Source organism: Mastigoproctus giganteus, chromosome 6 (assembly GCF_048544385.1).
Source record: "Mastigoproctus giganteus isolate SK-2022 chromosome 6, ASM4854438v1, whole genome shotgun sequence".
Classification (NCBI taxonomy): Eukaryota; Metazoa; Arthropoda; class Arachnida; order Uropygi; family Thelyphonidae; genus Mastigoproctus; species Mastigoproctus giganteus.
The window spans coordinates 27,908,077-27,923,588 of record NC_143580.1 but is presented as its reverse complement, the minus strand read 5'-3'; the positions used below and the strand labels follow the sequence as shown (position 1 = coordinate 27,923,588).

The 15,512-nt window shown below is 37.9% G+C and overlaps 1 protein-coding gene across 1 annotated transcript in view; it reads left to right on the top strand.

Annotated features, from left to right (window-relative positions):
* Positions 1-15,512, top strand: part of not (ubiquitin carboxyl-terminal hydrolase nonstop) — a 269,611-nt gene that overhangs the window by 202,943 nt on the left and 51,156 nt on the right. The window contains exon 10 of the mRNA XM_090375042.1: positions 13,428-13,554. Within this exon, the coding sequence (XP_090231168.1) occupies positions 13,428-13,554 (127 nt within the window). The remainder of the gene's footprint in view (positions 1-13,427; positions 13,555-15,512) is intronic.

Here is a 15,512-nt window from a genome sequence, read left to right as displayed (position 1 = left end):
CTGATGCTGCATAAGCTTGCTTTCTTGCATCATATGCCTCTACTAATGCTAACCCACAGATTCCAGTCAATATCTGGGAAATTAAAATCCCCCATTATAAGACTCTCTGATTTACTGCCCACTATTTCTCTGTACAGTTATTTATTATACTCATCAGAGTCATTAGACCTGTAACACACTCCTACTCTCGATTTTGCTCTCCTAGTTATGTCACACCAAACTGACTCGACACTGCACGGTCCAGCCATTTCAACAGGCTGTACTTCCTTGGATTTTATGTGTTTCTTAACCAATAGCATAACCCTTCCTCCCTTCCTATCCTGTGTATCCTTCCTTTACACAGAATAGGAAGGATTGCACAGTCCCTGGAGGAAATGTGCAAGGCTCAAGAGGTAGAATTTTTTTCAGCCTGGTCTCTGCTTGTTAATAGGAGAGACTGCTTCTACAGGAATGGGATACACTTAAATAGAAAGGGTGCAAGAATATTTGCTGATGCTATCGAAGAAGTGTTAGGTGGGTCAGAAAACTGCTAGCTTGGGGGGAATTCACAGACTAAAAGGTTAAAAGTAGCCACAAACAGAGGTAAAGGTGATTCTTCCACTACTTCCAGGCCGCTGCTTATTCTATTAGAATAAGCAGCGGCCTGGAACGAGGGGTTTTGGAGGTTTCAGGCAGTCATCGTGAAACAGGTGGGTATATGGCATGTGTTAGGGTAACTAATAATAAGAATAGCTACATGTATACTTGCATGTGTATCAGTGCTAGAAGTATAGTAAATAAATTTGATGAATTTGAACTGTTGGTGAAGACATCAAAGGTGGATATTGTTGGGATAGCAGAGACGTGGTGTCACACAGATATAAGGAATTCAGAACTGGAATTTGGGGAGTACAATGTGTATAGGAAGGAAGGAGGTGTTATGCTGTTAATTAATAAAAACATAAAATCAAAAGAAGTGCATCCAGTTGATATAGATAAAAAGTGCACTGTCGAGTCAGTTTGGTGTGACATAAACACTGTGAAAGCAAATATAAGAGTAGGAGTGTGTTATAGGCCTAATGACTCGAATGAGCACAATGAACAAGAAAAATACAGAGAAATAGAGTGGGCTAGTACAGTGGTGCGCAAACTATGGGGCATGACCCCTCTGGGCGTCGTGGGATAAATTAAAGGGGTCGCGGCAATTTTTAAATAAAATTAGTTTTTATGTACATGAAAGACAAAAAAACCTGTTGTTAAAATTAGTTTTTCAATGCTGTAAATATAGAGACCTTACTACTCGAACGAAGTCTGAGATATGAATGAACCCTATTGCCAGTCTTTATTTTTTAGGGTGGTTTCACATGTTATGCAGGTGACTTTCTTACTTATTGGCCTTGTGGATAATATGGCTTAATTTGCTCACTGGCTATGGACACACAGAAAGCAGCTGAGTAGTGTGACTTCTCAGTATGTATTAATACTTCTCAGTACTACTCACTTGCTGAACTGTAATCCCTCTAGCTCTTAATTCGTGCTTCCTACAGCAAAAATTTCTGAAATTGCCTGAAGACCAGAGGAGAGAATATGCGGTGGCAGTAAATAGCAAGTCTGTTTCACGCATGCTTTATTCTGCTTCATAATTCGGTGCTTTCACGTCAACTTGGATGTGTTTTTCATTCTTCTGCTACTTTTTATATTATCGTTGTTTTTAAGAAAACAAAAAGATGTACACATTTTTATATATTTTACCATGGATAATTGGGTAATCAGAACAAAATGGTCGAGGAGTGACGACAATAATGTTGCTACAGATACATCAGAAACTGAAAGGGTAAGAAATGTATCATGGGAAATTTTGGACACTAACGTTATTTCAGGTGTAGTCAACTGTTCAGCGTGATTCATACAGCAACCACCAATTTCTGGTAGAGAGCCATCATATTACAAATCAAAAATAATGAAAATGAATAGAAAATATCAAGAAGAATTTATGAAGTACAGCTTTACTTTACTTAGTGTTGTTGATGATGAACAACATCCTGCGTGCATAATATGTTACGAAAAACTGGCTAACAAAAGCATGAAACCTATTAAATTAAAACGACACATACGAAACATCCAGAGATGATGAAAAAAACTGAATCCGTGTTCAAAAGACTACAATTAGCATTAGCATTAGCATTAGTAGAGGCATTTGATGCAAGAAAGCAAGCTTATGCAGCATCAGCCAAAAAAAAAATAATAATAAAAAACCACTTCCACTTCACCCCTCTGTTCATTCAAAATACCTGTCCAGCTGAGCCTTAAACTTATTTAGGCTATCAACCTCCACCACAAGGGATGGAAGTCTGTTTAGGCTATCAACCTCCACCACAAGGGATGGAAGGCAAATTTCCGCACGTCTATCCTACATCTGTCTTTCCTCAATTTGAATTTATGCCCTCTCAGGTGATTTTTCTGAGCTTGAGAAAGAATCCCATCAGCATTGACCATGCTTAAACCATTCAAGGCTTTATACACCTCTATCAGATCACCTCGCTGGTGCCTAGTCTCCAGACACTGTAATTTGCAAAACTTAAGCCTTTCTTCGTAAGAGCACCCCTTTGTTCCATTCACTAATCTTGTTGCCCTTCTCTGTACTTGTTCCAGCAGCTCTACATCCTTCTTGAAATGAGGCCTCCAGACCTGTATACAGTACTCTAGGTGTGGCCTGACCATTGCCTTATACAATGGAATAATCACCTCCTTATCCCTGCTGGAAAAATTCCTGTATATCATTGACAATACTCCATGAGCTACTCTTGCAGCCCGTCTGCACTGCTCAGAGAACTTCATATCTGCCTGCACAACCACCCCCAAGTCCCTTTCATTCTCTACCACTGTCAGTGTAGTACCACAGAGTTGATACGTTGCTCTGGGGTTGCTGTTTCCCATGTGTAGTACTTTACATTTGTCAATGTTAAACTTCATTTGCCACCTCTCAGCCCATCTGCTCAACCTTTCCAGATCCTGTTGCAGCAGCATAGTATCAGTAGTGTCCTTGACAACCCTGCCAACCTTTGTATCGTCTGCAAACTTGGACATTAAGCTTGATATACCATCATCAGTATCATTTATAAATACAGAAAACAATAATGGACCCAACACTGAGCCCTGAGGGACTCCACTAATAACATTAGTCCACGATGAGCAGTGTCCATTGATTACCACTCTCTGTCTTCTCCTCCTCAACCACCCCTTTATCCATAGCAGCAATTTGCCTCTAATGTCACACTGCTCCAATTTGTGTAGCAGTCTTCCATGTGCAACAGTATCAAAAGCCTTTCTAAGATCCAAGTATATAATATCAAAGTTATTCCCTGCATCCAGTTCTTTTGTGACTGCATCATAGTATCCAATCAAGTTGGTCAGGCAAGACTTCCCCTTAACAAAACCATGCTGTGTCTGAGCTATAACTGAAGTCTTGTCTAAATGATCCTGCAGTGCTTCTTTAACCAGTGCCTCCATTAATTTTCCTGGAACAGAAGTTAAGCTCACAGGTCTATAATTACTTGTGTCAGCCTTTGATCCTCCTTTGTGAATTGGGGTCACATTTGCACATTTCCAGTCTATGGGTACCTCCCCTGAGTCCAAGGAAGCTCTCATAATTATGGCTAAGGGTTTGCTTACTTCCTTTGCTGCCTCCTTTAATATAACTGGATAGATCCCATCCACCCCGGGTGCCTTTCTTGTGTTTATCTTCAACAGTTTCTCCTCCACTTTACTCCCAGTTATTTCAAGATTCTGTAGCTTACTGCTAGAGTTGAATACACCTCTGGCATTCCCCTCGCTGAATAACTCCTCATGTGTGAATGTCGATGCAAAATATTCATTTAGTTTGTTAGCTACCTGAGCAGGATCATCAACAGTTGACCCATCAATATCAAGTGGACCAATCTGATTCATCCCCTTCCTTCTAGAGTTTACATAAGTAAAGAACTCTTTGCTGTTTTTCTTTGCATCCCTTGCCAAGGATTTCTCGTAATCTGCCTTCACCTGCCTAACCTCCTTTGTAACTTGGTTGCATATCAACTTGTATCTATCATAGGCTTCTGTGTCATTAGTTCATCTGACATCCATTTTGGCCTAAACCTTGAACAATATTTCTTAGTTGGTATGTAAAGCCTAGTAGCTTCCAAGATAAGTTCTTTGAATGCTTCCCATTTTGAATTTGCTGTTGGTAACATCATCAGTTGGTCCCACTGTATAGAATTTAAATACTGTCTCAGTCCATCGTAGTCGCCTTTACGGAAGCAATAACCCTTCCCTTTACCCCTAATGGTAGTTACCTCTTTGAGTAAATCCCACTTCAGCACACTGTGATCACTGCCACCTAGTGGTTCATTTATCTGCAGATTCTTAATGCATGAAGAATCACTGCTGATAATCAAATCAAGAGTATTACTCCCTCTAGTTTCCTTCCGAACATGCTGATGTAGAAAACAATCATCCAATAAATCCACAAAAGCCCTGCTAGTGCGTGAGTAACCAGTCCCGCAAATTCCAGTCAATATCTGGGAAATTAAAATCTCCCATTATAAGACTCTCTGATTTACTGGCCCACTCTATTTCCCTGTACAGTTCCTTATTATACTCATCAGAGTCATTAGGCCTATAGCACACTCCTACTCTACAATGCCATACAAAGTCTGAAATCTGTAATGAAGAAACACTGCAGTTCCTTGTAAAGCTTTTAGAGCATCGTTGGAAGTTTCATATTTAATAGGGAAAAAAAATTAAAATCACATACTATTGCTGAATCCCTTGTTCTCCCTGCTGCAATAAAATTGATTTCAATTATGCATGGAGAAAAGTACAGCAACGATTTAAATACCATTATTCTATCCAGAGACACAGACACAGCGAACAACATAAAATTCAGTTTATTAAATCGATTGAGAGAAAGTCCAATTTTTGCAATACAGTTTAGATGAATTCACAGATATTTAAAACCTTGCTCAACTTATAGTATATGTCAGATACTGCTATGAGGAAGATATTTTGGAGAATTTATATTTTGAAAGCTTTGGAAGGAAGGAAGAATGACGGTGGAGATTTTTGATGTTATAAACATTTTCTTTCAAACAAATAGTGTCTAAAGTGGAACAACTGCTTTGCGATTTGTACTGATGGTGCGGCTGAAATAACAGGATAAAATAAAGGTTTGAAAGGCAAAGTAAAGGAAATTGCTCCAAATCTAGTTTTGAATCATTGCATTATACAGTACATAGGGAAGCATTAGTAGCAAACGAAATGCAAACTGATTTGCATGAAGCTTTGAAAGATGCGATAAGGGTGATCAACTTTATTAAACAGTAGAAGCTTAAATAGCAGACTTTTCACAATTCTTTGTAATGAAATTGGATGAAACGCTTCTTTTAGATACAAAAGTGGGGTGGTTGTCCCGTGGTAAAGTGTTGCGACGTCTTTTTGACCTTAAACGTCAAGTTTTGTTTATCTATCGGATAAAAATCGGAACCTTGCTCAATTGTTTACAAATCAAAAATGGTCTAGAAAACTTAGTTCCCTTGCTGATCTATTTGAAAAACTTAATGATTTAAATTTAGGGAACAAATATATTAATACTCAGTAATAAAATAGAAACTTTCAAAGGGATGCTTAATCTTTGTAAAACTGAATTTGAGCATAATAATACTAAAATTGAAATGTTCCCATGCTTTTCTAATTTTGTTATAATATTGACATTTTACAATTTAGGAATATCATTGCCACCCAACTAACACGGCGCCTCCGTAGCCAGGTGGGAAGAAGCAGCAGTGCGTAGCACACGCTTCTTGATTAGACCGGGGTTCGAGCCCGTCACCACCAAATACGGAGGATGCGGAAAGGTCAGGGAATGACCACCGCATATCCCCGGAGCAATATGGCCTTAGTTGCTAATGCTCCTAAAAACCAAAATAACAATAACAAATAATCCAACTAACAATGCTAATTAAGAATTTTTCCAAATGATTTACTGTATCTCCAGAAAACAAGTTGTATTGGATCTGCCATCCCTTTGCATTTGATATTTCATGTCCCAAAATTATTTATTTTATTTGCTCAATTACCATTCAACAAAAGGAAGATCTCATTGACCTGTCGTCTGATGAAGCATTACATGCTCTTTTCAAGACTACTTGGGAAAATTTTTGGCATACTTTTCGAGACAATTATCCAGAATTACCGAAATTGGTGATACAAACATTGCTACCCTTCGCGTCTACATATTTAAGTGAGGTTGATTTCTCAAAATTAATAGCTGTAATGACAAAACGGCATTCCAGACTTGATCCAGAAGATGCCATGAGATTAGTAATTTCAAACATTGCGCCAAATATGGAACAAATATTATCAGTTATCCAGGCTCGTCCTTCTTATTGTTTTGTTTTGTAATTGTTCATTTTTTATTGTTTTGTAATCTTAATTGAAGAATAAGGATATGATTTGTTGTTATTGCTGTATTCAATTAAAATATTAAACAATTATTTTAAAGTATAAATTAAAAAGGAAACAATCTTTTTATTCCTTTCTCAGTACTCGAATAAAATTTTCTACTACATAATTTATAAAATGCCATTTTTCTTCTAAAAAAATCTGGTCATCTTACCTCAGGGTTTACATTGAGGGGTCGCATTAATTTTATATTTAATACAGGTGGTTGCCAGCGAAATAAGTTTGTGCGCCACTGGGCTAGTAAATCAGAATGTCTTATAATGGGCGATTTTATCTTCCCAGATATAGACTGGAACTTATTGGTTGGTCATTTTCACACTTGTAAGACTTTTGTGGATTTATTGGATGATTGTTTTCTGCAGCAGCATGTTCGAGAGGCAACCAGAGAGGGTAATACTCTTGATCTGTGTACTGATGTAGGATTTACTTAAAGATATAATTACCATAAGGGGTAAAGGAAAGGGTTTTTGCTTCTGTAAAGGTGACTACAGTGGTCTCAGACAGTTTTTAAATTCTGTACAGTGGGACCAACTGATGATGTTACCAACAGCAAATTCTAAGTGGGAAGCATTCAAGGAATTAATAGTGGAAGCTACTAAACGTTTTATACCTATTAAGAAATATTGTTCAAGGTTTAGGCCTAAATGGTTGTCGAATGAACTAATGAGACTCGTGGCAGAGAAGAAAAATGCATGGGATGCATATAAATTATCAGGCGACACAGAAACCTATGATATATATAAGCTAGTCTGTAATCAAGTCACAAACGAGGTTAGGCAGGCGAAGGCAGATTACGAGAAATCTTTGGCAAAGGATGCTAAGAAAAACAGCAATGATTTCTTTACTTACATAAACTCTAAAAGGAAGGGAATGAATTTGATTGGTCCACTTGATATCAATGGTTTGACTGTTGATGATCCTGCTCAGATAGCAAACAAACTGAATGAATATTTTGCATCTACATTCACACATGTGGAGTTATTAAGGTTTGAAAATGCCACAAGGTTATCAAATTGTAAATGGGGTGCTTAATGATTTTGTAATAACTGAGAACAAAGTGGAGGAGAAACTGTCGAAGTTAAACATAAGAAAGGCACCTGGGATGGATGGGATCTATCCAGTTATATTAAAGGAGGCAGCAAAGGAAGTAAGCAAACCCATAGCCATAATTATGAGAGCATCCTTGGATTCGGGGGGGGGGGGGTTGTCCCATGGACTGGAGATGTGCAAACGTATCCCCAATTCACGAAGGGGATACATTTGCACATCTCCATGATGACACGAGTAATTACAGACCAGTTAGTTTAACTTCTGTTCCGGGTAAAATAATGGAGTCACTGGTTAAAGATGCATTGCAGGATCATCTAGACAAGACTGCAGCAATAATTCAGACATAGCATGGGTTTGTTAAGGGAAAGTCTTCTCTGACAAATTTAATTGGTTATTATGATGTGGTTACAAAGGAACTGGAATCAAAAAATAATTTTGATATCATATACTTGGATTTCAGGAAAGCTTTTGACACTGTTGTGCATGGAAGACTACTGTACAAATTGGAGCTGAATGGTATTAAGGGTAAGTTGCTGCAATGGATAAAAGAATGGTTGAGTGGGAGAAGACAGAGTGTGGTAATCAATGGGTGCTGCTGTTCGTGGACTAATGTTATTAGTGGAGTCCCCTAGGGTTTGGTGTTGGGTCCACTGTTAATTTGTATATTTATCAATGATATTGATGAAGGTATATCAGGCTTAGTATCGAAGTTTTCAGATGATACAAAGGTTGGCAGGGTTGTTAATGGCAGTAATGGCAGTGTGTTTACTGCAACAGGATCTAGAAAATTTGGGCAGAAGGGCTGAGAAGTGGTAACTGAAGTTTAACATTGAAAAATGCAAAGTACGGTAATACCCCGACTTACGCGAACTCGGAGTTACGCAGTTCTTGATTTCTTCGTTTGGCAACGCTGCCGCCCACTATCTTCAAGGTCGTTTTTCATATGTTATCGATATCCGGTGCGACGGCGGAGATTGAGAGCGAAAGATGAACAAAATTCAACTTTGCTGCTTTTATGTTTTTTATATCAGTGAAGGGGAAACACATTTCACCATAATAACGTAAAAACCAACGCAATTCCAGCTATCGGTATAATCGCAAATGCAATTAGATCGAGTTTACTACCAGTTTATAACAGATTTCACTAGCAGAAACGCAACTGGATTTTTATTGTTTTATGGTAGTAACCCCTAGAAATGTGAGGTGTTAATAGTGTATCTCTGCCTTTATGGTGTTGTTTATTCAGTTGCTACATGCGTGCAGCTTTGTTTATGCGTATCAAGCGTGCTCCTCGTTTTGTAATTGTGCTTTATTCCCTAAAAATTAGTAAAATTAAAAGGTGTGAAAAGGAAGCGTCCTGGTGAAGACACTGCAGATTCAGAGAGAAAAAGAAAAGCAATTATCGATAAACAGAGGCGGACTGGGTCAAAAATTCTTACCCGGGAAAATTTATAGTGGCCTCATACTATGGTTTATGGCCAAAATCACACTGGCCCACCGGGGTTTCCCCGGTAAGGCTTATGGCCAGTCCGCCTCTGTCGATAGAGAAAAAATATGAAATTGTGAAACGCTTTGAGCGAAATGAAAGACCATGTGATATTGCACGTGCTACAGGCCTAAATGAAGCAACGGCGAAAAGCACATGACAATTGCAAACTTGACAGGTTGAAAATTGAAAAGATCTCAATTATAAAGGGCTTAAAAATTTTAGAAAACATAGACTCCAACGAAGAACGCGTTATAGCTACAAAGCAAGGAATAAAAAAATTATTAGCTTGCTACGAAGAAATTCTGCGTGAAAAAAAGGAACGCGCTGTGTCGTCAGACGAATTTGTTAGATTTTATGAAGCCATCGACATTGAAATAACTTTTTAACGTAAGTCATTTGTTTTTTTAATACATATTTTGTATTAATATGTATAAAGAACAGCAATTTTATTAATATTTTTCTTCTAAACTAGTGTTTTTGTTAGTCCTTGGTCCCAATTAAGCAAAATTTATATGTATTTATATGCAAAGTTGTACCCCGACTTACGCGAATTCGACTTACGCGATTTTCGTCGGACCCACCTATCGCGTAACTTCGGGGTATTACTGTACTGCATATGGGTAGAAGTAACCCCAGAGAAATGTACCAACTGTGTGGTACTACACTTAAGGTGGTAGAAAATGAAAAAGACCTGGGAGTAATTGTGCAGTCAGATATGTAGTTTTCTGAGCAATGCAGACAGTTTGCCAGGGCAGGTCATGGGGTTTTGTCAATGATATAAGCAAGGAATTTTGCTAGCAGGGAAAAGGAGGTGATTGTCCCTCTGTATAAGGTAATTGTCAGGCCATGCCTTGAGTACTGCGTGCAGGTCTGGAGGCCTCATTTTAGGAAGGATGTAGATTTGCTTGAGCGTGTATGGAGAAGGGCAACAAGATTGGGGGAGGGGAATGAAGAGATCCTTTTACCAGGAGAGGCTAAAGTTCTGCAAATTGCAGCAGCTGGAGACTAGGCACCTGCGAGGAGATCTGATTGAGGTGTATAAGGCCTTGAATGGGTTGAGCACGCTGAATTCTGATGGGATTCTTCCACTTGTTCAGATTACGAACATAAGGGGGCATAAATTGAAATTGGGGAAGGACAGATGTAGAATAGATGTGTGGAAAGTTGCCTTTAGCCAGCGGGTGGTAAATTGCTGGAACAAACTTCCATCTGACTTTGTGGAAGTTGATAGGTTAAATAAATTTAAGGAGGAACTGGACAAACATTTTAGAGGGGATTGTTTTATAATTTTTTTTTGTTTTTGGCTGATGCTGCATAAGCTCATACACTTGCTTTCTTGCATCACATGTCACTACTACAACACACTGTACTCCCCAAACAGAGATGTGTGACACCACATCTCTGTTATCCCAACAATATCTGCCTTTGATGTTTTGACCAACATCTCAAATTCATTAAATTTATTTACCAAACTCCTAGCATTGGTGTACACGCAAGTATACATGCACCTGTTCCTATTCTTAACTACCCTAATACAGCCCATGTATTTACTTATTCCACAATGATTCCATTCCCAGCAGTCTCTGGAATCCCCTGCACCTTGTTTCCCAGGCTGCTGCTCATTCCAGTAGAAGCAGTGCAAGAACCACTTTCACCTCTGCCAGTGGCTACTGTTAATCTATTAGTCCTTGTATCCCCCTAAGCTAGCAGTTTTCTGACCCACGTAACACTGTCTCGATAGTATCAGTAAATATTCTTGCAACTTTTCTATTTAAGTGTATCCCATCCCTGTAGAAGCAGTCTCTCCTGTTAACAAGTACAGACCAGGCTGAAAAAATTCTACCCTTTGAGCCTTGCACAGTCTCTCCAGGGCCAAATTGATCAACATGGCTCTCATCATATACTCCCTCCTATCATGTTTCGGCAGAATTGCAGATACTTTCAAATTGAACCCTAACTCACGGTTTTTTTCAAAATTGACCTGTATTTAAGTAATTCCGCCGGTCTCCTGTTCTTAATATCATTAGTGCCAATGTGTGCAACAGTATCGCCTTTTGTGCCCTTAAAAGATGATATCTGCTCTACAAAATCATCAACCTTTGCCCTTGGCAGACATACACTGGTCCTGTTCCACGTATCCTTTTTGCACATTATGTTCCCCATTTCCTTGACAATAGAGCCACCGACAACAACTAGTTCCTTTGGGACCAGCACATTCTGCCTTGGGGTTTATCACTGTGTTGCTTGATGTTCAAGTGCAAGCTCTGGCATTGATGTAGGCAGCTGAGAGCTTGATGGATCCTCCAATTTAAATCCTTTGAGGGCATCGACCCTGTCCTTGCTCTCGTATTGGGCCATAACAACACTGAGTTGGTGCCTGATTTCCTCACACTCCTTACATCGCGTGTACACAAAGACCTCTTGGCAATATCATGTCCCATTACTGATTGCTCCACAAACATCAAACAAGCAGTGCATTTCAAGAGGCTGTGATTCAGAGGACAACCGTCCTCTAAGTTTTCCCCTGAGCCACAGTACTCCCATTAACTTGAGCCTTTTGCTTTGCTGCTCTGGTCTGAGTCATGATTTCGATTCAATTTCAAATAAAATTTCAGTACAAAAATATAACCCTAAACTTATATCCCAATGAACGATATATATGTATTTCAGTATCGAGTGTTATCTCTGAGTTACGTTGTATGACTTTCTTATCTCCTGTCAAGTTATATGTATTAATTTATAATGTTATGTTTGTTAAATCTAGGTCATTATATGTATTTAGTTAAAAAAAAAGTACAATTTAATTGACAATGAAATTTAATAAGATTAGTAAATTTTACTGATTAATTGATAGTATTATACTAAGGTAACAGAATTCTAATACAGTGCTACTTTTTTTGCTATCTAGTTTTACATTAAACCTTACACTACCTAGTTTGGGATATACATTGTATTGTATAACAATGGCGGGAAGTTATGAACGGCAAATCTACTATTTGCCATTCATAACTTGCACTAAGTATTAATTACTTTCAAAATTGTGCAATTTAAATTCAAAATAAACCATGGACCTTGACTAGGTCTATAGCTACTTATAAAAAAATAATTTAATATAATAATTAAGTCAATAAAACAGCTAAATATAATTAAAAACAGCGTTCGCGAAAGCTGCAAAAACTTGTCCAACATGTGGATTAGATACACTTACTGATACTAAGTAATAACCTACAAAATCTCTATCTAAGTTCAAATTAAACTAAGTTTGATTTAAACAATCAGGAAATACTTATTTGAAAGAGTTTCATTGGCATAATTATTTGTTTTATTCAAAGAATCAGTAAAAAAATAGTTGAAAATATTCAAGTTCAGTTTTGGAATACTTGAATTACTTGAAAGAAATCCACAGTATGAAACAGTAAAGGGAAAATGTTTGAATGAAACATCATTTACCTTGCTTGCTCTAATTTTCCACACCAGCATTAGTTTCAGGTTGTAATCAATTTCTTCATTGCTGCTACAGATATATTGTTCATTGGGATCAAAAATAATATCATCATCACTATTGGACCAAAGTAAATCAAATTCTGAATCAGAAAGTTCTAACAATTTCTCAGTTCCTTCATCACAAAGGCCTTTATGAGTTGTTGACACCAGAAACATTGTTTCTGGCAGATAGTAAATACACAATGAATACATGAAGAGAAACTAAACCCACTAGCCATTAACAATTGAATGGAAACATTCAGTCATGTCTCATCTTCTTGGTTCATGCATTCAGAGGATTCAAAAATTTACAAGATAAAGTGAGGAACACAACGGAATATTCGGTGAACCTTCTGAGACATCTCCTTTGGTAGTTCCTTAAGGATGTTCAGTGGTGCAAACGTTAATATCAAATGTTATATGAGAAATAAATCAAATGCAAAATAGTATCAAAGCAAAATTTTACAACAAATATCAGGAAACAATAAATGCAAGCCAAATGTCTTTTCTCAGAAAATAAAGTAATTTTCATGATTAAGTTTGGCATTTGATATTGAATTTCACATGTTGAATGTTTCCAAATTACTGGCATGGAAAATGAAAAATATCTCTACAGATTTGCAAGATTTCACACTTAGTGATTTTCACATTATTATTGTATCGAAGAGTACAAATTTTTTCACTCTTTGAAATCGGTGTCTCTTCTAGCAGAAGAGACACTGATTTCAGTAAGCACATGTCTTTTCATCAGTGCTTTATATCCTCAAACTAGAAATTAATAAATTAACCATGTGTTGCTATTTTGAATTTGTGCTGCTAAGTTTATAGCCTATTTTGACTCTGAATATATGATTCTGGAATGTCTTATATCTTGGTATACATTGGTTGGTAAATTCTGATTTCCTTTAGCTACAATTTTGTTCTTTAGGTTCACCCGCCCAGAACATTTGGGAAGTTCAGCAAAGATAAAATGCAGTAGTTGTCAGAGCTATCAGGAATCCACTAAGCAGCTAACTATGAAAAAGCTTCCTGTTGTTGCCAGCTTCCATTTGAAGGTAATTTGTTTATAGTAAGCCAAGAGTTTTAATATGAACTGATATATTTTGTGTATATCAGTTCTTTTACGATTATCACTCTATCATATAATTTTAATTATGTTTTGTGTATATGCAAGATTTGTACTTTTCACCAAAGAAAAGAGCCCTCTGAAGTAAAGTACTTGATGTTATCATTATTATTTGATAATATTATTATGCTATGTTGAGAAAGTTCTAACAATTTTTCAGTTCCTCCATCTGAAATGCCTTTACAAGATGTTGATACCAGAAACATTTTGAAAGCCATACCTTTGAAACCTTAACTACAAATAGCTTTTAAGGGCTGTTAGTGGTGGAATGAAAATTTTAATAAAGATTGTAGTAGTAATGGTAATAAGTTCTTATATTGGATGGTAATACTAGATAATTGTCATATAAACGGCAACAGTATTATGATAGTGAGATTAGCATTAGTAGAGGCAAACGATGCAAGAAAGCAAGCTTATGCAGCATCTCCAAAAAAAAACAAAAAACCTCCCATTTTGCCCCTCCATTCGTTCCAAATGCCTGTCCAGCTCAGCCTTAAATTTATTTAGGCTATTAGCTTCCATAACGAAAGATGGAAGCCTGTTCCACCAATCGACTACCTGCTGGCTAAAGGCAAATTTCTGCACATCTATTCTACATCTATCTCTCCTCAGTTTGAAACTGTGCTCCCTCAGGTTCTTAGTTTGAGCAAGAGGAAGAATCTCATCAGCATTCACCTTGCTCAACCCTTTCAAGGCCTTATACACCTCAATCAGATCACCTCACAGTTGCCTACTCTCCAGGCGCTGCAATTTGCAGAACTTATTCTTTCTTGGTAAGAGTACCCCTTTGTTCCCCTCACCAATCTTGTTGCCCTTTTTTGTACTCATTCTAGCAACTCTACATCCTTCCTAAAATGAGGCCTCCAGACCTGTATACAGTAATATATAGGTGTGGCCTGGCCATTGCTTTGTATAATGGGATAATCACCGCCCTGTCCCTGCTAGGAAAATTCCTATATATCATTGACAAGACTCCATGACCTGCCGTGGCAGCCCGTCCACACTGCTCAGCGAACCCATATTTGACTGCACAATTACTCCCAGGTCTTTTTCACTTTCCATTTCTCTGAGTGTAGTACCACACAGTTGGTACATTTCTCTTCGGTTATTGCTACCATATGCAGTACTTTGCATTTGTTAATGTTAAACTTCAGTTGCCACTTAACCCATTTTCCAAACTTATCTGTTGTTGTTGTTATTTGGTTTTTAGGAGCATTAGCAACTAAGGCCATATTTCTCCGGGGATATGTGGTGGTCATTCCCTGACCTTTCCGCATCCTCTGCATTTGGTGGTCATGGGCTCGAACCCTGGTCTAATCAAGAAGCATGTGTTACACACTGCCACTCCTGCCCACCTGGCTACATAGGCGCCTCCCAACTTATCTAGATCCAGTTGGAGTAGCATACTGTCCTTACTGCCGTTAACAACCCTGCTAACTTTTATGTCATCTGCAAACTTGGACATTAAACCTGATATACCTTCATTAATATCATTGATAAATATACAAAACAACAATGGGCCCAACCCCGAACCCTGGGGAATTCCACTAATAACATTTGTCCACGTAGAGCAGTGTCCATTGATTACCACTCTCTGTTGTCTCCCACTCAACCATCACTGTAGCAACTTACCTTTAATGCCATACCTCTCCAATTTGTACAGTAGTCTTCCATGTACAACAGTATCAAATGGTTTCCTGAAATCCAAGTATATGATATCAAAATTATTTTTGGCATTCAGTTCCTTTGTGACCACATCATATTATCCAATCAAATCGGTCAGACAAGAACTCCCTTTAACAAATCCCTGGTGTGGCTTAACTATTACTGCAGTCTTGTCTAGATGATTCTGCAATGTTTCTTTAACCAGTGACTCCATTATTTTCC